This window comes from Phoca vitulina, unplaced genomic scaffold (genome assembly GCF_004348235.1).
Source record: "Phoca vitulina isolate PV1807 unplaced genomic scaffold, GSC_HSeal_1.0 scaffold1, whole genome shotgun sequence".
Lineage (NCBI taxonomy): Eukaryota > Metazoa > Chordata > Mammalia > Carnivora > Phocidae > Phoca > Phoca vitulina.
The window spans coordinates 53,782,139-53,807,873 of NW_022589704.1; the positions used below are offsets into that span (position 1 = coordinate 53,782,139).

The 25,735-nt window shown below is 42.3% G+C and overlaps 1 protein-coding gene across 1 annotated transcript in view; it reads left to right on the forward strand.

The window, feature by feature from the left end:
- Positions 1-25,735, forward strand: part of TTN (titin) — a 269,983-nt gene that overhangs the window by 211,422 nt on the left and 32,826 nt on the right. Inside the window, exons 266-280 of the mRNA XM_032407124.1 lie at positions 114-413; positions 1,108-1,395; positions 1,756-2,052; positions 2,141-2,443; positions 2,542-2,847; positions 3,938-4,225; positions 4,318-4,608; positions 4,699-4,986; positions 5,155-5,742; positions 5,834-5,938; positions 6,384-6,581; positions 6,670-6,966; positions 7,059-7,646; positions 7,738-8,040; positions 8,155-25,260. Of these exons, the coding sequence (XP_032263015.1) occupies positions 114-413; positions 1,108-1,395; positions 1,756-2,052; positions 2,141-2,443; positions 2,542-2,847; positions 3,938-4,225; positions 4,318-4,608; positions 4,699-4,986; positions 5,155-5,742; positions 5,834-5,938; positions 6,384-6,581; positions 6,670-6,966; positions 7,059-7,646; positions 7,738-8,040; positions 8,155-25,260 (21,546 nt within the window). The remainder of the gene's footprint in view (positions 1-113; positions 414-1,107; positions 1,396-1,755; positions 2,053-2,140; positions 2,444-2,541; positions 2,848-3,937; positions 4,226-4,317; positions 4,609-4,698; positions 4,987-5,154; positions 5,743-5,833; positions 5,939-6,383; positions 6,582-6,669; positions 6,967-7,058; positions 7,647-7,737; positions 8,041-8,154; positions 25,261-25,735) is intronic.

The window sequence follows — 25,735 nt, forward strand, 5'->3', positions numbered from 1 at the left end:
TTATTACTTCTATTCAGAGAGATTCTGAATATTTCTGGGTGATGATGTGAAATATGGAAGTTTATAACTTCTGCTGTTAAGATAAATGCTGAGAATACCTCTTTTGGTTTCAGATCCTCCTGGAAAGCCTGAAGTTATTGATGTTTCCAAGAGTACTGTATCCCTCATCTGGGCTCGTCCAAAACATGATGGAGGCAGCAAAATTATTGGCTACTTTGTAGAAGCTTGCAAACTTCCTGGTGATAAGTGGGTACGGTGCAATACCTCACCTCACCAGATTCCCCAGGAAGAGTATACAGTCACTGGCTTGGAAGAGAATGCTCAGTATCAATTTAGAGCAATTGCCAAGACTGCAATAAACATTAGCCAGCCCTCTGAACCTTCTGATCCAGTGACCATCCAGGCAGAAAATGGTAAGATTCCACCTTTGCCTATAATACTCAACAGAAAGTACTCATGATGTATATTTCTCCTAATGAAAAACAAAATATATATCAAGGGAGGAAAAAAACAAGTAAAATGATAAGTATTTTGTATACAGACAACTAAAAATTATGATTATGGAAAATCTTAATAACATGTTAAACTAAAAAAACAGATACAAAACTGTGAGGACCATGTAATTTCAACCATACATAGGCACAGAAAGATGACAAGGAAATGCACCAAATGATAATAGTGAAAATTTAAGGATGTTGGAATTATGGAAGATAATTTACTTTTTTCTTTATACTTTCAGCATTATCAAACTCCTATATTAAACCTATATTCTTTTTTAAGATTTATTTAGAGAGAGAGAAAGAGTGCAAGCAGGGGGAGGGGCAGAGGGAGAGAGAGAATCTCAAGGAGACTCCTCGCTGAGCACGGAGCCTGATGCGGCGCTTGATCTCACGACCCCAAGATCACAACCTGAGCCGAAATCAAGAATCGGATGCTTAACCGACTAAGCCACCCAGATGCCCCTAAACCTATATTCTTTTATAATAAATGTTACTTGTAAAAATCCCATCTCGAAAGAGACCGAGCCTATGAATTTCCTACTTTTATTAACAAGAATGACATAATATAGCTTTGCTTACATTAAATCCTGATCTTCTTTCTTCCCAGTTCCTCCCAGGATAGAACTGAGTGTGGCTATGAAATCTTTGCTTACCGTGAAAGCTGGAACTAATGTTTGCCTGGATGCTACTGTTTTTGGTAAACCAATGCCAACCGTCTCTTGGAAGAAGGAGGGCACACTATTGAAACCAGCAGAAGGCATAAAGATGGCCATGAAGCGGAACCTATGCACCCTGGAGCTGTTCAGTGTGAACCGAAAGGACTCGGGCGACTATACCATTACTGCTGAAAATTCAAGTGGTTCCAAATCAGCCACCATTAAGCTTAAAGTGTTAGGTAACTATAGTGCTTATTTAGAATTTCATATTTTACTTCGGTTGATGTGAGGTAATAGAATTTACAAAATCATATGTGAGAAAAGATACATAATGATGTATCGTTTGTAATCAGAGAATTATTCTCATCATGGGGTAATGGCATTTTTAGGCTGAAAAGAGCATTAGAAGTCATATATTCCAGTTACATATTTTACATATAAGGAAATTAAGATTCTGAAAAATTATGTACTTTCCAAGGTCCTACAGGAAGTTAATGACAACATAAAGACTGCAGTCAGGTCTCCAGACCCGTAGTCTACTCATTCCCCATTTCACATGTGTTAGTGGAAAACTTCACTTATCTTTCTTATTCTTTCAGATAAACCGGGTCCTCCAGCATCTGTTAAAATCAACAAAATGTATGCAGATCGTGCAATGCTTTCTTGGGAACCTCCTCTTGAAGATGGAGGCTCAGAAATCACCAACTATGTTATTGACAAACGTGAAACAAGCAGACCCAACTGGGCACAAGTCTCGGCTACAGTGCCCATCACCAGCTGCAGTGTGGAGAAACTCATAGAGGGCCATGAATATCAGTTCCGAATTTGTGCTGAGAATAAATATGGTGTGGGCGATCCAATCTTCACTGAACCAGCGATTGCTAAAAACCCATATGGTAGGAACATTTTCCTTGAGTTTTTCATTTGACTTTTTAAAGGTTACCTTTTAGACTGGCATATTAACTTTTCAATCAATCTCTGCAGACCCACCCGGGCGCTGTGATCCTCCTGTTATTAGCAACATAACCAAAGATCACATGACGGTAAGCTGGAAACCACCAGCAGATGATGGCGGCTCACCCATCACTGGCTATTTGGTTGAAAAGCGAGAAACCCAGGCAGTTAACTGGACTAAAGTCAACAGAAAACCTGTTATAGAAAGAACAATAAAAGCAACAGGTCTCCAAGAAGGCACTGAATATGAGTTCCGAGTTACAGCTATAAATAAGGCCGGACCAGGGAAACCCAGTGATGCATCCAAAGCTGCTTATGCCCAGGACCCTCTGTGTAAGTTTTCATGGAAGAGTCCCATATCTTATGTTATAATCAACCCTGAACAACCAAGAATGAGATTTTAATGAAATTTTTCTGTTATTTATCCTCAGATCCTCCTGGCCCACCAGCTTTTCCTAAAGTATACGATACGACCCGTAGCTCTGTGAGTCTATCTTGGGGCAAGCCAGCCTATGACGGTGGTAGCCCTATCATTGGCTACCTTGTTGAAGTAAAACGAGCTGACTCTGATAACTGGGTGAGGTGCAATTTACCAGAGAAGCTACAGAAAACCCGCTTTGAGGTTACTGGCCTAATGGAAGACACAGAATATCAGTTCCGCGTGTATGCTGTTAATAAGATTGGATACAGCGACCCCAGTGATGTGCCAGACAAACACCGTCCCAAGGACATCTTAAGTAAGTATTATCAGGAGAAATAGAGTTTTTCTCATCAGGCATATTATAAAAGGCAGTATAGAACCCCCTTATGTAGATTTGTTTATTTATGAGCATTAGAGTTGGTAGCTCCAGGAGTACATTGTAATGGAGACTGGGTTGGTACTTTATGATATCCTACACAGACCAAATGGAATGCACGCTGATCTGTGGCTTTGAAAAGCTTTTCATATTTACATGAGAATTCATGTCTTCAAAAGAAGAATATGGAACATAGGAATTTTATTCTGAAAATAGTCTTTTTTTAACTAAGTAGTGAGCTATTTGTCATTCTAATGGGCTTTTTTTTTTATCTTCTAATCCATCCTTCTTCATAAGTATGTAATTATAGGCTGTCCATCCTAATTTCCCTTCTCACCATTTTTCTATTTGCTTATTTCCCATAACCATTTCTCCCTTTATTTTGAATTACTTGGTGTAATACTTCACCCCCTATATATTTTTCTTCCCATATGAAATAAAGAGAGAGATTATACATCAGAGAGCTTCACTGAACATAGAAAAGAAAAACAAGAATGGAAGAGAGCCAAGAATCAATTATCTAGGGGCGCCTGGGTGGCTCAGTCGTTAAGCGTCTGCCTTCGGCTCAGGTCATGATCTCCAGGTCCTGGGATGGAGCCTCACATCAGGCTCCCTGCTCAGCGGGGAGTCTGCTTCTCCCTCTCCCTCTGCCTCTCCCCACTGCTCCTACTCTCTCTCTCTCTGTATCTCTCTGTCTCAAATGAATAAATAAAAAATCCTTTTCTTTAAAAAAAAAAAATCAATTATCTACGTTTAATAGAGAGAGTTTGAGAGTATGGAAGGTTTGTGAGAGGAGGAGGAGAGAAGGTACAGATCCTTCAGGGAAAACTTGGGTTTAGCCTACAGGATATTAGAATATAGAAAGATCAACAATCACTACAGAGTGTTGAAATAGTTGACAAAAGTTTTGAGGATCATACTAAGAATTTTTTAGAGACCTAGAAATCAGTTCTGAAAAAGAAACTAATTTAAGAGTGGTAAGGTTAGTCCTTGGAAATATATTTGACCATTAAATTATTATTTTAAACAGTCCCACCTGAGGGAGAGCTCGATGCTGATTTGAGGAAAACACTCATATTACGTGCTGGAGTTACAATGAGATTGTATGTACCAGTAAAAGGACGTCCACCTCCAAAGATAACTTGGTCTAAACCAAACGTCAATCTAAGAGAAAGGATTGGACTTGACATAAAATCAACAGACTTTGACACTTTCTTGCGCTGTGAAAATGTGAACAAATATGATGCAGGAAAATATATCTTGACTCTGGAGAACAGCTGCGGTAAAAAGGAATATACCATTGTAGTGAAAGTGCTTGGTAAGTCTATTTGAAGAAAACAATCCTATGTTAAAAATGTAGTTTATGTATTTTTTACATATTCATTTCTTATTTGTCCATGATTTGTCCAGATACTCCCGGGCCACCTGTCAATGTCACTGTTAAGGAAATATCCAAAGATTCTGCTTATATTACCTGGGATCCTCCCATTATTGATGGCGGAAGTCCCATCATAAACTATGTGGTGGAAAAACGTGACGCAGAGAGGAAGTCCTGGTCTACGGTGACGACTGAGTGCTCAAAAACAAGCTTCCGAGTGTCTAACTTGGAGGAGGGAAAATCCTACTTCTTCAGGGTGTTTGCTGAAAATGAGTATGGCATCGGCGATCCTGGTGAAACACGAGATGCTGTCAAAGCTTCTGGTAAGCAAATGAGCTACTACCCCATCATTTTGAGTGACCTCTTACCTTGGTTATCTGGTGCTTAAACCTACCATTTCTCCTTTGCTTTAGAAACTCCTGGACCAGTTGTGGACCTGAAAGTGATATCTGTAACTAAGTCATCTTGTAGCATAGCCTGGAAAAAGCCTCGCAGTGATGGTGGCAGCCGAATTACCGGATATGTAGTAGGTATCCTGACTGAAGACAATAAGTGGCAACATGTTATGAAATCATTAAGCTTACAGTACGCCGCAAAAGATTTGACTGAAGGCAAGGAATATACCTTCAGAGTGAGTGCTGAGAATGAAAATGGAGAAGGAACCCCAAGTGAAATCACTGCTGTGGCAAAGGATGATATTGGTAAGCCTTTAGCCACGCATCTTCATTTTCCCTTTATTGCCATCAAAAGTGCACTCTTGAGCCCTACTCACAGGCTTATCTAAAAATCCTTTAAAAATTATAATAATCTGAAAAAATTTAATTGCCTGGTCTGAAAAATGACAATAATTTATCTCTGCTGTTTTACAGTGGCTCCTGACCTTGACTTAAAGGACATACCTGATTTGTGCTACTTGGCTAAAGAAAACAGCAACTTCCGTCTGAAGATCCCCATAAAAGGCAAGCCAGCTCCATCAGTATCCTGGAAGAAAGGGGAAGATCCTCTACCAACTGACACAAGAGTCAGTGTTGAGTCAACTGCAGTTAACACAACTCTTGTGGTACATGATTGCCAAAAATCTGATGCTGGAAAATACACAATCACACTGAAGAACGTTGCCGGCACCAAGGAAGGAACTCTTTCTATAAAAGTTGTTGGCAAGCCTGGCATCCCCACGGGACCAATCAAATTTGATGAAGTCACAGCAGAAGCCATGACCTTAAAGTGGGGTCCTCCAAAGGATGACGGAGGTTCTGAAATCACCAACTATATCCTAGAGAAGAGAGATTCTGTAAACAACAAGTGGGTGACCTGTGCCTCAGCTGTCCAGAAAACCACCTTTAGAGTAACCAGACTTCATGAGGGCATGGAATACACCTTCAGGGTCAGTGCTGAAAATAAATATGGTGTAGGAGAAGGCCTGAAATCAGAGCCAATTGTTGCTAAACATCCATTTGGTGAGTGTCTCAGAGTCAGAAAACACAAAACAAAACATGTTTTTGAAAAAAGTTCCCTAGTATAACTCTTGCATCATCTACTTTTTCCTAGATGTGCCTGATGCTCCCCCACCTCCCAATATCGTGGATGTCAGACATGATTCGGTATCTCTAACTTGGACTGACCCCAGGAAAACTGGTGGCTCTCCAATTACAGGTATTTCATTTGCTCTTCTCCTACAGCTTTTACATTAATGTTTCTTCCAAATCGTCCTCCCTGAAAAACAAGCTGAATGTATGCTCCTTATTTATAGCACTACCTGCACATACAGGAATGGTTTTTTTCCTTTCAGTACATTAAGCATTAGTTAAGCTAATACTTGATTTCAATGAAAATCTCCTAATAGTTAAAAAGGCTTTTGTAGTGATATCTCTTTTTCTAAGTTAGAATTTTTCAACAGAAGGTGCAATAAATACACATATTCCAAGAGAAAAAAAAAAAGTGCCTAGGAAATAAAAGTATAGATACTAACAAGAATGACTATTTATTCCATATTATGTCCACCTATAAACCATTCGGGCAAAAACATGTACTTAAAAACCAGACTGGCATTTGTATTTTCTACCTGGATTGACAAATTCACCGGGTCTTTTTTTTGTAGGGTATCATATTGAGTTCAAGGAAAGAAACAGCCTTTTGTGGAAGAGAGCTAACAAGACTCCTATTAGGATGAAAGACTTCAAAGTGACAGGATTGACTGAAGGTCTTGAGTACGAATTCCGAGTCATGGCAATCAATTTAGCAGGAGTAGGCAAGCCGAGCCTGCCATCAGAGCCAGTGGTGGCACTTGATCCAATTGGTAAGTCATTATACAAAGAAAAGCCCAGGTGTGTTTTCTGCGTGAAAAAAAACATTGGTATTTGACTGGCTTTTTTGCTTTGTTTTAGATCCTCCTGGCAAACCTGAGGTTATTAATGTAACAAGGAATTCAGTGACCCTCATTTGGACTGAACCCAAATATGATGGTGGTCATAAGTTGACTGGATATATAGTGGAGAAGCGGGATCTACCCTCTAAATCTTGGACAAAAGCCAACCATGTTAATGTCCCAGATTGTGCCTTTACTGTAACTGACCTTGTTGAAGGTGGAAAGTATGAATTCAGAGTTAGAGCGAAGAATACAGCAGGTGCTATCAGTGCTCCATCAGAAAGTACAGGAACCATTATTTGCAAGGATGAATATGGTGGGTCTATTTTACTTTTTTATGCACATAAAAAAAAGCAAATTAAGCCTCCTTCCTTTGCTGATTAAAATGTATTTTTTTTTTCTTTGCAGAGGCACCAACCATTGTCCTTGATCCCACAATAAAAGATGGGCTGACAATTAAAGCAGGAGATACCATTGTTTTGAGTGCCATTAGCATTCTTGGCAAGCCCCTTCCAAAGTCGAGTTGGTCTAGGGCAGGAAAAGACATGAGACCATCAGATATTGTTCAGATATCTTCGACCCCAACATCTTCCATGCTTACTGTCAAGTATGCCACTAGAAAAGATGCTGGTGAATATACCATTACTGCTACCAATCATTTTGGCACAAAGGAGGAACATGTGAAGGTAACAGTCCTCGATGTACCTGGTCCCCCAGGTCCCATTGAAATCAGTAATGTTTCTGCTGAAAAAGCAACACTCACATGGACACCTCCATTGGAGGATGGCGGCTCACCAATTAAGTCCTATGTTCTTGAAAAGAGAGAAACCAGTCGACTTTTGTGGACAGTGGTTGCTGAAGATATTCAGTCTTGCAGGCATGTGGCCACCAAACTTATCCAAGGAAATGAGTACCTCTTCCGGGTCTCGGCTGTAAACCAGTATGGGAAGGGAGAACCAGTACAGTCTGAACCTGTCAAAATGGTGGACAGATTTGGTACGTAGAGCATCTAAGGGAACTGACATGTTAACATTTGCAGCACAGTTTATGAAAGCATGGATTTCTCATAAGTTTGCTTCTTTTTCAGGTCCCCCTGGCCCTCCTGAAAAACCAGAAGTATCAAATGTCACTAAAAACACCGCCACCGTCAGTTGGAAAAGACCAGCTGATGATGGTGGTAGTGAAATCACAGGATATCATATCGAAAGGAGAGAAAAGAAAAGCTTGCGATGGGTGAGAGCAACAAAGACGCCAGTTTCAGATCTCAGATGCAAAGTAACAGGACTGCAAGAAGGAAACACCTACGAATTTCGTGTCAGCGCAGAAAACAAAGCTGGAATTGGTCCACCTAGTGATGCTTCAAATCCTGTTCTGATGAAAGATGTAGCATGTTAGTATTTACTTTTTTTTCAACACCACTCATTTGGGAGTGCCAGTATTTCAGAGAAGTTATCCAAAAGCCAAACTCCTAACATACACTTTTGTGTCTTTGCTTCTGTTTCAGATCCCCCAGGACCACCTTCAAATGCACGTGTCACTGATACTACCAAAAAATCTGCTTCTTTAGCATGGGGCAAGCCTCATTATGATGGAGGACTTGAAATCACTGGCTATGTCGTGGAGCATCAAAAAGTAGGAGATGAGGCCTGGATAAAAGATACAACAGGAACTGGTCTCCGAATCACTCAATTTGTTGTCCCTGATCTTCAGACTAAAGAAAAATACAATTTTAGAATCAGAGCCATCAACGATGCAGGTATTGGGGAGCCGGCAATGATTCCAGATGTTGAAATTGTAGAACGGGAAATGGCTCCTGATTTTGAACTAGATGCTGAGCTTCGAAGAACACTTGTTGTTAGAGCAGGACTCAGTATTAGAATATTCGTGCCAATTAAAGGTCGTCCTGCTCCTGAAGTGACATGGACCAAAGATGACATCAACCTTAAAAACCGAGCTAACATTGAAAACACGGAATCATTTACTCTTCTGATTATACCAGAATGTAACAGATATGACACTGGTAAATTTGTCATGACCATTGAAAACCCTGCTGGGAAGAAAAGTGGCTTTGTTAACGTCCGAGTCTTGGATACCCCAGGACCTGTCCTTAACCTGAGGCCTACGGACATCACAAAGGACAGTGTCACCCTGCACTGGGACCTCCCGCTGATAGATGGGGGCTCCCGTATAACAAACTACATTGTGGAGAAACGAGAAGCAACACGGAAATCTTACTCCACGGTCACCACGAAGTGCCATAAATGCACATATAAAGTTACTGGCTTGTCAGAAGGATGCGAATACTTCTTTAGAGTGATGGCGGAAAACGAATATGGAATTGGTGAGCCAGCAGAAACAACAGAACCCGTGAGAGCCTCCGAAGCACCATCACCACCAGACAGTCTGAACATTATGGACATAACTAAGAGCACAGTCAGCCTGGCGTGGCCTAAACCAAAGCACGATGGTGGCAGTAAGATCACTGGCTACGTGATCGAAGCCCAAAGAAAAGGCTCTGACCAGTGGACCCACATCACCACCGTGAAGGGGTTAGAATGTGTCGTGAAGAATCTAACAGAAGGGGAAGAATACACCTTCCAAGTGATGGCCGTGAACAGTGCAGGAAGAAGTGCCCCTAGAGAAAGCAGACCCGTCATTGTCAAGGAGCAGACAACGCTTCCCGAATTGGATCTTCGTGGCATCTATCAGAAATTAGTCATTGCCAGAGCTGGTGAGAACATCAAAGTGGAAATTCCAGTGCTTGGTCGGCCAAAGCCCACAGTTACGTGGAAAAAAGGAGACCAGATTCTTAAACAAACGCAGAGAGTTAACTTTGAAAATACAGCGACTTCAACCATCTTAAATATCAACGAGTGTGTAAGAAGTGATAGCGGGCCCTATCCATTAACAGCAAGGAACATTGTGGGAGAGGTTGGTGATGTCATCACTATTCAAGTCCACGATATCCCAGGGCCACCTACTGGACCAATCAAATTCGATGAAGTTTCATCTGATCTTGTAACCTTCTCTTGGGACCCACCAGAAAACGATGGAGGTGTACCAATAAGCAACTATGTAGTAGAAATGCGCCAGACTGACAGTACTACATGGGTTGAGTTAGCAGCCACTGTCATTCGCACTACCTATAAAGCCACTCGCCTCACTACCGGACTGGAGTATCAATTCCGGGTAAAAGCTCAAAATAGATATGGAGTTGGACCAGGCATCACATCCACATCTATAGTTGCCAACTATCCATTTAAGGTTCCTGGGCCTCCTGGGACCCCTCAGGTGACTGCAGTTACCAAGGATTCAATGACAATTAGCTGGCATGAGCCTCTTTCTGATGGTGGAAGCCCCATTTTAGGATACCACGTTGAAAGGAAAGAACGAAATGGTATTCTCTGGCAAACTGTGAGCAAAGCATTGGTACCAGGCAACATTTTCAAATCAAGTGGACTTACAGATGGCATTGCTTATGAATTCCGAGTGATCGCAGAAAACATGGCAGGCAAAAGCAAGCCGAGCAAGCCATCTGAACCTATGCTTGCTTTAGATCCCATTGACCCACCTGGGAAACCAGTTCCTCTAAATATTACTAGACACACAGTGACACTTAAATGGGCTAAGCCTGAATACACTGGAGGCTTTAAAATTACCAGTTATATAGTTGAAAAGAGAGATCTTCCCAATGGACGGTGGCTGAAAGCCAACTTCAGCAACATCCTGGAGAATGAATTTACGGTCAGTGGCCTAACAGAAGATGCTGCCTACGAATTCTGTGTGATTGCCAAAAATGCTGCTGGTGCTATTAGTCCACCATCTGAGCCATCAGATGCTATCACATGCAGGGATGACATTGAAGCACCAAGGATAATGGTGGATGTTAAATTTAAAGACACAGTAATAGTAAAAGCAGGTGAAGCATTCAAGCTAGAAGCTGATGTTTCGGGTCGCCCACCACCAACAATGGAATGGACCAAAGATGGAAAGGATCTTGAAGGCACAGCGAAGTTAGAAATAAGAATTGCAGATTTCTCTACTTACCTGATAAACAAGGATTCATCAAGAAGGGACAGTGGTGCCTATATTCTTACAGCAACGAATCCTGGTGGGTTTGCTAAACACATTTTCAATGTCAAAGTCCTTGATAGACCAGGCCCACCTGAAGGACCTTTAGCTGTATCTGAAGTGACATCAGAAAAATGTGTATTGTCATGGTTGCCTCCACTGGATGATGGAGGTGCCAAAATTGATCACTATATAGTTCAGAAACGTGAAACCAGCAGATTGGCATGGACAAATGTAGCCTCAGAAGTCCAAGTGACAAAACTAAAGGTCACTAAACTTTTGAAAGGCAATGAATACATATTCCGCGTCATGGCTGTAAATAAATATGGAGTTGGAGAGCCACTGGAATCAGGGCCTGTGCTTGCAGTAAATCCTTATGGACCCCCTGATCCACCCAAAAACCCTGAAGTTACAGCTATTACTAAAGATTCAATGGTTGTCTGCTGGGGACATCCTGACTCTGATGGTGGAAGTGAAATCATCAATTATATTGTAGAACGGCGTGATAAAGCTGGACAACGCTGGGTGAAATGCAACAAGAAAACTCTTACTGATTTAAGATATAAAGTGTCTGGACTGACAGAAGGACATGAATATGAGTTCAGGATTATGGCTGAAAATGCTGCTGGAATTAGCGCACCAAGTTCTACCAGTCCATTTTATAAAGCTTGTGATGCTGTGTTTAAGCCCGGCCCGCCAGGTAACCCACGTGTTCTAGATACGAGCAGATCATCCATTTCAATTGCTTGGAATAAACCTATCTACGATGGCGGCTCAGAAATCACTGGGTATATTGTTGAGATTGCCCTGCCAGAGGAAGATGAATGGCAGATTGTCACTCCACCAGCTGGGCTCAAGGCAACTTCTTACACCATCACCAACCTCACCGAGAATCAGGAATATAAAATCCGCATCTATGCCATGAATTCTGAGGGAATGGGAGAACCTGCACTTGTTCCTGGAACTCCAAAGGCTGAAGACAGGATGCTGCCCCCAGAAATTGAACTGGATGCTGACCTGCGCAAAGTTGTTACTATAAGAGCTTGTTGTACCCTGCGACTTTTTGTTCCAATCAAAGGAAGGCCTGCACCTGAGGTGAAGTGGACCCGGGAACATGGAGAATCCTTAGATAAAGCTAGCATTGAATCCACAAGCTCTTACACCCTGCTCATTGTTGGAAATGTAAACAGATTCGACAGTGGCAAATACATACTAACTGTAGAAAACAGCTCAGGCAGCAAGTCTGCGTTTGTCAGTGTTAGAGTACTAGATACGCCAGGCCCTCCACAGGATCTCAAGGTAAAGGAGGTCACTAAATCATCTGTCACATTGACATGGGAGCCTCCTCTCCTTGATGGAGGTTCAAAAATAAAGAACTATATTGTTGAAAAGAGGGAATCAACAAGAAAAGCATATTCAACTGTTGCAACAAATTGCCACAAGACGTCCTGGAAAGTAGACCAGCTTCAAGAAGGGTGTTGTTACTATTTCAGGGTTCTTGCTGAAAATGAATACGGCATTGGGCTGCCTGCTGAAACTGCAGAGTCTGTGAAAGCATCAGAACGACCCCTTCCTCCAGGAAAAATAACTTTGGTGGATGTCACCAGAAATAGCGTGTCACTCTCTTGGGAAAAACCAGAGCATGATGGAGGCAGCCGAATTCTAGGCTACATTGTTGAGATGCAGAGCAAAGGCAGTGACAAATGGGCCACATGTGCCACAGTCAAAGTCACTGAAGCCACTATAACTGGATTAATTCAGGGTGAAGAATACTCTTTCCGTGTTTCTGCTCAGAATGAAAAGGGCATCAGTGATCCTAGACAACTGAGTGTGCCAGTAATTGCCAAAGATCTTGTCATTCCACCAGCCTTCAAACTCCTGTTCAATACATTCACTGTACTGGCAGGTGAAGACCTAAAAGTTGATGTTCCATTCATTGGACGCCCTACACCTGCTGTAACCTGGCATAAAGATGATGTACCACTGAAGCAGACAACTAGAGTAAATGCGGAGAGCACAGAAAATAATTCACTACTGACGATAAAGGAAGCCTGCCGAGAAGATGTGGGACATTACACAGTTAAACTGACCAACTCGGCTGGTGAAGCTACCGAAACCCTTAACATCATTGTTCTTGACAAACCAGGGCCTCCAACTGGACCAGTTAAAATGGAGGAAGTGACAGCTGATAGTATTACTCTTTCCTGGGGCCCACCTAAGTATGATGGTGGGAGTTCTATCAATAATTACATTGTAGAAAAACGGGACACTTCCACAACCACCTGGCAAATTGTGTCAGCAACTGTTGCAAGGACAACAATAAAGGCTTGCAGATTAAAGACCGGATGTGAATATCAGTTTAGGATTGCAGCTGAAAACAGATATGGAAAGAGCACCTACCTCAATTCAGAGCCTATTATAGCCCAGTATCCATTCAAAGTTCCTGGTCCTCCTGGCACACCATTTGTGACGCTCTCCTCCAAGGACAGCATGGAAGTACAGTGGAATGAGCCAGTTAGTGATGGAGGTAGCAAAGTCATTGGCTATCATCTAGAACGCAAGGAGAGAAATAGTATCCTCTGGGTGAAGTTGAATAAAACACCCATTCCTCAAACCAAGTTTAAAACGACTGGCCTTGATGAAGGCATTGAATATGAATTTAGAGTCTCTGCAGAGAACATCGTGGGCATTGGCAAGCCAAGTAAGGTGTCAGAATGCTACATGGCTCGTGACCCATGTGATCCACCAGGGCGGCCAGAGGCAATTATTGTCACACGAAATTCCGTGACCCTCCAGTGGAAGAAACCCACTTATGATGGTGGAAGCAAGATCATTGGCTATATTGTAGAGAAGAAAGAATTGCCTGAGGGCCGCTGGATGAAAGCCAGTTTTACAAATGTCATTGACACTCAGTTTGAAGTAACTGGCCTAGTTGAAGATCATAGATATGAGTTCCGGGTTATAGCTCGAAATGCTGCAGGAGTGTTTAGCGAGCCTTCAGAAAGCACGGGAGCAATAACAGCAAGAGATGAGGTAGATCCACCACGAATAAGTATGGATCCAAAATACAAAGACACAATTGTGGTTCATGCTGGTGAGTCATTCAAGATTGATGCAGATGTTCATGGCAAACCAATACCGACCATTCAGTGGGTAAAAGGTGATAAGGAGCTTTCAAATACAGCTCGATTAGAAATAAAGAGCACTGACTTTGCCACCAGTCTCAGCATAAAGGATGCAGTACGCACTGACAGTGGAAATTACATATTGAAGGCCACAAATGTTGCAGGGGAGAGATCAGTTACTGTAAATGTCAAAGTTCTTGATAGACCAGGACCACCTGAGGGACCTGTTCTGGTATCAGGAGTGACAGCAGAAAAATGCACACTAGCTTGGAAACCCCCACTACAGGATGGTGGAAGTGACATCATAAATTATATTGTGGAGAGGAGAGAAACCAGCCGCTTAGTTTGGACTCTGGTTGATGCCAATGTGCAAACTCTCAGCTACAAGGTTACTAAGCTTCTCGAAGGCAATGAGTATATTTTCCGTATAATGGCTGTAAACAAATATGGTGTTGGTGAACCGCTTGAATCTGAGCCAGTGATTGCCAAGAATCCGTTTGTAGTGCCAGATGCACCAAAGGCTCCAGAAATCACAACAGTGACCAAGGACTCAATGATCGTTGTATGGGAAAGACCAGCATCTGATGGTGGCAGTGAAATTCTTGGATACGTTCTTGAAAAACGGGATAAGGAGGGCATTAGATGGACAAGATGCCACAAACGCCTGATTGGGGAATTGCGCTTGAGAGTAACTGGACTCCTAGAAAATCACAATTACGAATTCAGAGTCTCAGCCGAAAATGCTGCTGGACTTAGTGAACCAAGCCCGCCTTCTGCTTACCAAAAGGCTTGTGATCCTATTTATAAACCAGGACCTCCAAACAATCCCAAAGTCATCGATATTACCAGGTCTTCTGTCTTCCTTTCTTGGAGCAAACCAATATATGATGGTGGCTGTGAAATCCAAGGCTACATTGTTGAAAAATGTGACGTGAGTGTTGGTGAATGGACAACGTGCACACCACCAACTGGAATCAATAAAACAAATATAGAAATAGAAAAGCTGTTGGAAAAGCATGAATACAATTTCCGTATCTGTGCTGTTAATAAAGCTGGAGTTGGAGAACATGCTGATGTCCCTGGACCTGTTATAGTTGAAGAAAAATTAGAAGCACCAGACATTGAACTTGACCTAGAACTAAGGAAAATTATAAATATAAGGGCAGGTGGCTCCTTAAGACTATTTGTTCCTATTAAAGGTCGTCCTACACCAGAAGTTAAATGGGGAAAGATGGATGGTGAAATCCGAGATGCAGCTATAATTGATGTCACCAGCAGTTTCACCTCTCTTGTTCTTGACAATGTCAACCGATATGATAGTGGAAAATATACTCTCACATTAGAAAACAGCAGTGGAACGAAGTCTGCCTTTGTTACCGTGAGAGTCCTGGACACACCAAGTCCTCCTGTTAACCTGAAAGTCACTGAAATCACTAAAGACTCAGTATCAATTACATGGGAACCTCCTCTGTTGGATGGGGGATCCAAAATAAAAAATTACATTGTTGAGAAACGTGAAGCCACAAGAAAATCATATGCTGCAGTGGTAACAAACTGCCATAAGAATTCTTGGAAGATTGATCAACTCCAAGAAGGCTGCAGTTATTACTTTAGAGTCACAGCTGAGAACGAGTATGGTATTGGCCTTCCAGCCCACACTGCTGATCCTATTAAGGTTGCAGAAGTCCCACAACCTCCAGGAAAAATAACTGTGGATGATGTCACCAGAAACAGTGTCTCCTTGAGTTGGACAAAGCCTGAACATGATGGTGGCAGTAAAATCATTCAGTATATTGTGGAAATGCAAGCTAAACACAGCGAGAAATGGTCAGAGTGTGCTCGAGTCAAGTCCCTTGAAGCAGTAATTACTAACCTAACTCAGGGAGAAGAATATCTCTTTAGAGTTGTTGCTGTAAATGAAAAGGGAAGAAGTGATCCTAGGTCCCTTGCAGTTCCAATAGTTGCCAAAGATCTGGTCATTGAGCCAGATGTAAGACCTGCATTCAACAATTACAGCATACAGGTCGGCCAAGATTTGAAAATAGAAGTGCCAATTTCTGGACGTCCTAAGCCAACCATTACCTGGACTAAAGATGGTCTTCCACTGAAGCAGACCACAAGAGTCAATGTTACTGATTCACTTGACCTCACTGTACTCAGCATTAAAGAAACTCATAAGGATGATGGTGGACATTATGGAATCGCAGTGGCTAATGTTGTAGGTCAGAAAACAGCATCCATTGAAATTATAACTCTAGATAAACCTGATCCTCCAAAAGGACCTGTTAAATTTGATGAAGTCAGTGCTGAAAGTATTACATTATCTTGGAATCCCCCATTATACACAGGGGGCTGCCAGATCACCAACTACATTGTTCAGAAAAGAGATACAACCACCACAGTATGGGATACTGTTTCTGCTACTGTTGCCAGAACCACACTCAAAGTGACCAAACTGAAAACTGGTACGGAATACCAATTCAGAATATTTGCTGAAAACAGATATGGACAAAGTTTTGCCTTGGAGTCTGATCCAATTGTAGCTCAATATCCCTACAAAGAACCAGGCCCTCCAGGCACACCATTTGTCACAGCCATTTCCAAAGACTCCATGGTCGTTCAGTGGCATGAACCAGTCAATAACGGCGGAAGCCCAGTCATAGGTTACCACCTTGAGAGAAAGGAAAGAAATAGTATTTTGTGGACAAAAGTCAACAAAACCATTATTCATGACACTCAGTTTAAAGCAGTCAATCTTGAAGAGGGCATTGGATATGAATTCAGAGTTTATGCTGAAAATATTGTTGGTGTAGGTAAAGCAAGCAAGAATTCCGAATGCTTCGTAGCCAGAGATCCCTGTGACCCACCAGGAACCCCAGAAGCAATAATGGTTAAAAGAAACGAAATCACTTTACAGTGGACCAAACCTGCTTATGATGGTGGAAGTATGATTACAGGTTACATTGTAGAGAAACGTGATTTGCCTGAGGGTCGCTGGATGAAAGCCAGCTTCACAAATGTCATTGAAACTCAATTTACCGTGTCTGGTCTTACTGAAGATCAAAGATACGAGTTCAGAGTCATTGCAAAGAATGCGGCTGGTGCAATAAGTAAACCCTCTGACAGTACTGGACCAATAACTGCCAGGGATGAGGTTGAACTTCCAAGAATTTCAATGGATCCAAAATTCAGAGACACAATTGTGGTAAATGCTGGAGAAACATTCAGGCTTGAGGCTGATGTCCATGGAAAGCCTCTACCGACCATTGAGTGGTTACGAGGAGATAAGGAAATTGAAGAATCTGCCAGATGTGAAATAAAGAACACAGATTTCAAGGCTTTACTTATTGTAAAGGATGCCATTAGAATTGACGGTGGACAGTATATTTTAAGAGCTTCCAATGTTGCAGGTTCTAAGTCATTCCCAGTAAATGTAAAAGTGTTGGATAGACCAGGACCTCCAGAAGGGCCAGTCCAGGTTACCGGAGTCACTTCTGAAAAATGCACTTTAATGTGGTCTCCACCACTTCAAGATGGTGGCAGTGATATTTCCCACTATGTTGTTGAAAAGAGAGAAACGAGTCGACTTGCCTGGACTGTTGTTGCTTCAGAAGTTGTGACCAATTCTCTGAAAGTTACCAAACTCTTAGAAGGGAATGAATATATTTTCCGCATAATGGCTGTCAACAAATACGGTGTGGGAGAGCCTTTGGAATCTGCACCAGTACTGATGAAAAATCCGTTTGTGCTTCCTGGACCACCAAAAAGCTTGGAAGTCACCAACATTGCCAAGGACTCCATGACTGTCTGTTGGAACCGTCCAGATAGTGACGGTGGAAGTGAGATTATTGGTTATATTGTAGAGAAAAGAGACAGAAGTGGCATTAGGTGGATAAAATGTAATAAACGCCGCATTACAGATTTGCGTCTAAGAGTAACAGGATTAACAGAAGATCATGAGTATGAATTCAGAGTCTCTGCAGAAAATGCTGCTGGAGTTGGAGAACCAAGTCCAGCTACAGTTTATTATAAGGCTTGTGATCCTGTGTTCAAACCTGGCCCACCCACCAATGCGCACATTGTAGACACCACTAAAAATTCAATTACACTTGCCTGGGGTAAGCCCATCTATGATGGTGGCAGTGAGATCCTAGGATATGTAGTAGAAATCTGTAAAGCAGATGAAGAAGAATGGCAAATAGTTACTCCACAGACTGGCCTGAGAGCCACTCGATTTGAAATTTCAAAACTCACTGAGCACCAAGAGTACAAAATACGAGTCTCTGCCCTCAATAAAGTTGGCTTAGGTGAGGCTACATCAGTTCCTGGTACTGTGAAACCAGAAGATAAACTTGAAGCACCTGAACTTGACCTTGACTCTGAATTAAGGAAAGGAATAGTTGTAAGAGCTGGTGGATCTGCCAGAATTCACATTCCATTCAAAGGTCGCCCAACACCTGACATCACCTGGTCTCGAGAGGAAGGGGAATTCACAGATAAGGTCCAAATTGAAAAGGGAGTAAACTACACCCAACTATCAATAGATAACTGTGATAGAAATGATGCCGGAAAATACATTCTCAAGCTGGAAAACAGCAGTGGATCTAAATCTGCTTTTGTAACTGTGAAAGTTCTTGACACCCCAGGACCGCCACAGAATTTGGCAGTCAAAGAAGTGAAAAAAGATTCTGTCCTGCTGGTATGGGAACCACCCATCATTGATGGGGGTTCAAAGGTGAAGAACTATGTTATTGACAAACGTGAGTCAACCAGAAAAGCATATGCTAACGTGAGTAGTAAATGCAGCAAAACAAGCTTTAAAGTTGAGAATCTTACAGAAGGAGCCATTTATTACTTTAGAGTTATGGCTGAAAATGAATTTGGAGTTGGTGTTCCAGTGGAAACCGCTGATGCTGTGAAAGCCGCTGAACCTCCTTCCCCACCAGGAAAAGTGACACTCACTGACGTGTCCCAGACCAGCGCATCGCTGATGTGGGAGAAACCTGAACATGATGGTGGCAGCAGAGTCTTGGGTTATGTTGTTGAAATGCAGCCCAAAGGAACAGAAAAATGGAGTGTTGTGGCCGAATCCAAAGTCTGTAATGCAGTGGTTACTGGTTTGAGTTCTGGACAAGAATATCAGTTCTGTGTCAAGGCTTACAACGAGAAAGGAAAAAGCGATCCAAGAGTGCTTGGTGTTCCTGTCATAGCCAAGGACTTGACCATACAGCCTAGTTTTAAGTTACCATTTAACACATATACTGTCCAAGCTGGAGAAGATCTTAAAATTGAAATTCCAGTTATCGGCCGACCAAGACCTAACATTTCATGGGTCAAAGATGGTGAGCCTCTTAAACAAACCACAAGAGTAAATGTTGAGGAAACAGCCACTTCAACAATTCTGCACGTTAAAGACAGTAATAAAGATGACTTTGGAAAATACACTATAACAGCAACAAATAGTGCAGGTACAGCCACAGAAAATCTCAGCATCATTGTTTTGGAAAAGCCCGGACCTCCAGTTGGACCAGTTCGGCTTGACGAAGTTAGTGCAGACTTTGTGGTCATCTCTTGGGAACCTCCAGCCTATACTGGAGGTTGCCAGATAAGCAACTACATTGTAGAGAAGCGAGATACAACTACCACCACTTGGCATATGGTATCAGCAACAGTTGCGAGAACAACAATTAAAGTAACCAAACTGAAAACAGGCACTGAGTACCAGTTTAGAATTTTTGCAGAAAACAGGTATGGAAAGAGCGCCCCTCTGGATTCTAAACCAGTTATTGTACAATATCCATTTAAAGAACCTGGGCCACCTGGAACTCCTTTTGTGACATCCATTTCAAAAGACCAGATGATTGTGCAGTGGCATGAGCCAGTTCATGATGGAGGAAGCAAAGTTATTGGCTACCATCTTGAACAGAAAGAAAAGAACAGCATCTTATGGGTCAAATTAAATAAGACTCCCATTCAAGACACCAAATTCAAAACAACTGGGCTTGATGAGGGCCTTGAGTATGAGTTCAAAGTTTCTGCTGAAAACATTGTTGGCATTGGCAAGCCTAGCAAAGTGTCAGAATGCTTTGTTGCTCGTGATCCATGCGACCCACCTGGTCGCCCCGAAGCCATTGTTATCACAAGAAACAACGTTACACTGAAATGGAAGAAACCTGCCTATGATGGTGGTAGCCAAATAACAGGTTATATTGTAGAAAAGAAAGATCTACCTGATGGCCGCTGGATGAAAGCCAGCTTTACCAATGTATTAGAAACTGAATTTATGGTGAGTGGACTTGTAGAAGACCAAAGATACGAATTTAGGGTAATTGCAAGAAATGCAGCTGGCAACCTCAGCGAACCATCTGAAAGCACTGGTGCCATTACTGCCAGAGATGAAATTGATGCACCAAATGCCTCACTGGATCCAAAATATAAAGATATAATCCTTGTTCGTGCAGGAGAGACTTTTGTCCTTGAAGCTGATATCCACGGCAAGCCTATACCTGATATTGTTTGGTCAAAAGATGGAAAAGAACTTGAAGAAACAACTGCTAGGATGGAAATTAAGTCTACTATTCAGAAAACTACTCTTGTTGTCAAAGACTGTATACGTACTGATGGAGGACAGTATATTCTGAAACTCAGCAATGTCGGTGGTACAAAGTCCATACCAATCACCGTAAAGGTACTTGACAGGCCAGGGCCCCCTGAAGGACCTCTGAAGGTTTCTGGAGTTACTGCTGAGAAATGTTACCTGGCATGGAACCCACCTTTACAGGACGGTGGCGCTAATATCTCACATTACATCATTGAAAAGAGAGAAACAAGCAGACTCTCCTGGACCCAGGTTTCACCTGAGGTACAGGCGCTTAACTACAAAGTCACTAAACTTCTTCCTGGTAACGAGTACATTTTCCGCGTCATGGCTGTGAATAAATATGGAATTGGAGAGCCCTTGGAATCTGAGCCTGTTATAGCCTGTAATCCATATAAGCCACCAGGTCCTCCTTCACCACCTGAAGCCTCAACAATCACCAAAGATTCTATGGTAGTAACATGGGCACGCCCGGTGGATGATGGAGGTGCCGAAATTGAAGGCTACATTCTTGAAAAACGAGATAAGGAAGGCATTAGATGGACCAAGTGCAACAAGAAGACTCTAACAGATCTCCGATTCAGAGTAACTGGCCTTACCGAAGGTCATTCCTATGAGTTCAGAGTCGCTGCCGAAAATGCAGCTGGTGTGGGTGAACCTAGCGAGCCATCTGTCTTCTATCGTGCGTGTGATGCCTTGTATCCACCAGGTCCACCAAGTAATCCAAAAGTGACAGATACTTCCAGGTCTTCTGTCTCCCTGGCGTGGAATAAGCCAATTTATGATGGTGGTGCACCTGTTAAGGGCTATGTGGTAGAGGTCAAGGAAGCCGCTGCTGATGAATGGACAACCTGCACTCCACCGACAGGATTCCAAGGAAAGCAGTTCACAGTGACCAAGCTTAAAGAAAATACTGAGTATAACTTCCGTATTTGTGCCATCAATTCTGAAGGTGTAGGTGAACCTGCAACTATACCTGGCTCAGTTGTTGCTAAAGAGAGGCTAGAGCCACCAGAAATAGAACTTGATGCTGATCTCAGAAAGGTGGTTGTTCTGCGGGCGAGTGCTACTTTACGCTTATTTGTCACAATCAAAGGGCGACCGGAACCTGAAGTTAAATGGGAAAAGGCCGAAGGCACTCTCACAGAGAGGGCCCAGATCGAGGTGACCAGCTCCTACACAATGTTGGTAATTGATAATGTTACCAGATTTGATAGCGGTCGGTATAATCTGACCCTAGAAAATAACAGTGGCTCCAAAACGGCTTTTGTTAATGTCAGAGTTCTTGACTCACCAAGCGCCCCTGTGAATTTGAACGTAAGAGAAGTAAAGAAAGACGCGGTGACATTATCTTGGGAGCCCCCTCTTATTGATGGTGGAGCTAAGATTACAAACTACATTGTTGAAAAACGAGAAACTACAAGAAAAGCGTATGCTACTGTTACAAACAATTGCACGAAGAATACTTTTAAAATTGAAAATCTGCAAGAAGGATGTTCTTACTACTTCCGAGTCTTGGCTTCCAATGAATACGGGATTGGTTTGCCAGCTGAAACGACTGAACCCGTTAAAGTTTCTGAACCACCCCTCCCACCCGGAAGAGTGACTCTTGTTGATGTGACCCATAACACAGCTACAATTAAGTGGGAGAAGCCAGAAAGTGATGGTGGCAGCAAAATTACTGGTTATGTAGTTGAAATGCAGATGAAAGGGAGTGAAAAATGGAGCACTTGCACACAAGTTAAGACTCTAGAAGCGACTATATCTGGCCTAAATGCGGGAGAAGAGTATACCTTCAGGGTAGCTGCAGTCAATGAAAAAGGAAGGAGTGATCCAAGACAACTTGGAGTGCCGGTAATTGCAAGAGATATTGAAATAAAGCCCTCCGTCGAGCTTCCTTTCAATACTTTCAACGTAAAGGCTAGAGACCAACTTAAGATTGATGTTCCATTTAAAGGAAGACCTCAAGCTACTATAAGCTGGAAAAAGGATGGTCAGATTCTTAAAGAGACCACAAGGATCAATGTTTCTTCTTCAAAGACTGTAACATCACTATCTATTAAGGAAGCTTCCAGGGAAGATGTTGGAACTTATGAATTATGTGTTTCGAACAGTGCTGGATCCATAACAGTTCCTATAACTGTAATTGTCCTTGACAAACCAGGGCCTCCGGGACCTGTTAATATTGACGAGGTTAGTTGTGACAATGTAACAATTTCCTGGAGTCCTCCGGAATATGATGGTGGCTGCCACATTAGCAATTACATCGTTCAAAAGAGAGAAACCACTTCTACCACATGGCATGTAGTTTCACAGGCAGTTGCAAGAACATCCATTAAAATAGTTCGTCTGACAACAGGAAGTGAGTATCAGTTCCGTGTTTGTGCAGAAAACCGCTATGGCAAGAGCTCCTACAGTGAATCTAAACCTGTTGTTGCAGCGTATCCATTCAGCCCCCCAGGTCCTCCTGGTACTCCTAAAGTTGTGCATGCCACAAAATCTACCATGATTGTAAGCTGGCAAGTGCCAGTTAATGATGGAGGAAGTCAAGTAATTGGCTATCACCTTGAATACAAAGAGAGAAGCAGCATTCTTTGGTCAAAAGCAAATAAAATCCTCATCGCTGATACTCAAATGAAAGTCTCCAGCCTTGATGAAGGACTGATGTATGAGTATCGTGTATACGCTGAGAACATTGCTGGAATTGGTAAATGCAGTAAATCTTGTGAACCAGTCCCTGCAAGAGATCCCTGTGACCCTCCTGGACAACCTGAAGTCACCAATATCACAAGAAAATCAGTGTCACTTAAATGGTCCAAACCACATTACGATGGTGGAGCTAAGATCACAGGATACATTATCGAACGTAGAGAACTACCAGATGGCCGGTGGCTGAAGTGCAATTTTACTAATGTACAAGAAACATACTTTGAAGTTACTGAACTTACCGAAGATCAGCGTTATGAATTCCGGGTTTTTGCAAAGAATGCAGCTGACTCAGTTAGTGAACCATCTGAATCCACTGGGCCTATTACAGTTAAAGACGATGTCGAGGCTCCAAGAATTATGATGGATGTCAAGTTCCGAGATGTTATTGTTGTCAAAGCTGGAGAGGTCCTTAAGATAAATGCAGACATTGCAGGGCGACCTCTGCCAGTAATTTCCTGGGCCAAGGATGGGGTAGAAATTGAAGAAAGAGCAAGAACAGAAATTGTCTCGACAGACTATAATACTTTGTTAACAGTGAAAGACTGTGTCCGACGAGACACTGGGCAGTATGTACTAACACTGAAGAATGTTGCAGGAACTCGGTCCATGGCAGTTAACTGCAAGGTACTTGATAAGCCTGGCCCACCAGCAGGACCACTTGAAATAAATGGCCTCACAGCTGAGAAATGCTCGCTTTCCTGGGGACCACCCCAAGAAAATGGTGGCGCAGATATTGACTATTACATTGTAGAAAAACGTGAAACAAGCCACCTCGCATGGACGATGTGTGAAGGAGAATTAAGGACAACATCCTGTAAAGTAACCAAGTTACTCAAAGGCAACGAATACATCTTTAGGGTAACGGGTGTTAATAAATATGGTGTTGGTGAGCCCCTGGAGAGCATGGCAGTAAAAGCACTAGATCCATTTACAGTTCCAAATCCACCTACATCTTTGGAAATTACATCTGTGACCAAGGAGTCCATGACCCTTTGCTGGTCGAGGCCAGAGAGTGATGGAGGCAGTGACATCTCGGGATATATAGCTGAAAGGCGAGAGAAAAACAGCCTACGATGGGTGCGTGTAAACAAAAAACCAGTTTATGACCTGAGAGTGAAATCAACCGGACTTCGGGAAGGATGTGAATACGAGTACCGGGTTTATGCAGAAAATGCTGCTGGCCTGAGCCTTCCAAGTGAAACCTCTCCCTTGATTCGGGCAGAAGATCCAGTGTTCTTGCCATCTCCTCCATCCAAACCCAAAATTGTGGACTCAGGCAAGACAAACATAACTATTAGCTGGGTTAAGCCCTTGTTTGATGGCGGGGCCCCAGTAACTGGATACACTGTAGAATACAAGAAATCTGATGAAACTGAGTGGGAGACTGCCATTCAGAACTTAAGAGGCACAGAATATACCATCGGTGGACTAACAACAGGAGCCGAGTATGTTTTCAGAGTAAGATCTGTCAATAAGGTCGGTGCTAGTGATCCCAGTGATAGCTCCGATCCCCAAGTAGCAAAAGAAAGAGAAGAAGAACCTGTATTTGATCTTGACAGTGAAATGAAGAAGACCTTGATTGTCAAGGCCGGTGCCTCATTTACCATGACCGTACCTTTCCGGGGAAGACCAGTACCTAGTGTCTTGTGGAGTAAGCCAGACAGTGACCTCCGCGCTAGAGCTTACATTGATTCCACAGACTCTCGTACGTCACTTACTATTGAAAATGCCAACAGAAGTGATTCTGGAAAATACACAGTAACAATTCAGAATATTGTGAATGCTGCTTCACTGACCTTAGTTGTCAAAGTTTTAGATTCTCCTGGTCCTCCAACCAATATTACTGTACATGATATAACCAAAGAGACTGCAGTGTTATCCTGGGATGTTCCTGAAAACGATGGTGGAGCACCAGTGAAGAATTACCACATAGAAAAACGTGAGGCCAGTATGAAAGCATGGGTCTCTGTGACCAACAACTGTAACCGCCTCTCCTATAAAATCACCAACTTACAAGAAGGGGCAATTTACTACTTCCGAGTCTCTGGAGAGAATGAGTTTGGTGTTGGTGTACCAGCTGAAACAAAGGAAGGAGTAAAAATAACAGGTATGTTTTAAGAACAAAGAACATCTATATATCCATATTAATTTTCCTAGAATACTATGAATCACTCTAATTAGTCTCACTTAATTTTAAAGACTTTTGGTTCACACCTCAAATAATTCATACTATAGCACAACATGAGATCTCTAATAGAGAAAGTTCTTTGTTGATTAAAAAAATGCGGAAATTTACATAGCTGGAATTAGATCATATATGTTGAACTTAAATATAACTGAATTTGACTGCACATATATATAGTGTGTGTGTGCAGAAATTGTATGATTAAGTTTCTTATTAGATTGTTCATCTTATTCTTCACTTTTATACCCATGATAAATTTGGGATAAATTTTACCATTTAATCTAGTCACTTGACACTTAATTTGAATTTGGATGCTATGACATACTATGACATGTAATGACAAAGCTTGGGGAAGCTTCACTTAGCTCAGAAGCCAAACTAGTTATATAAAAAGTAG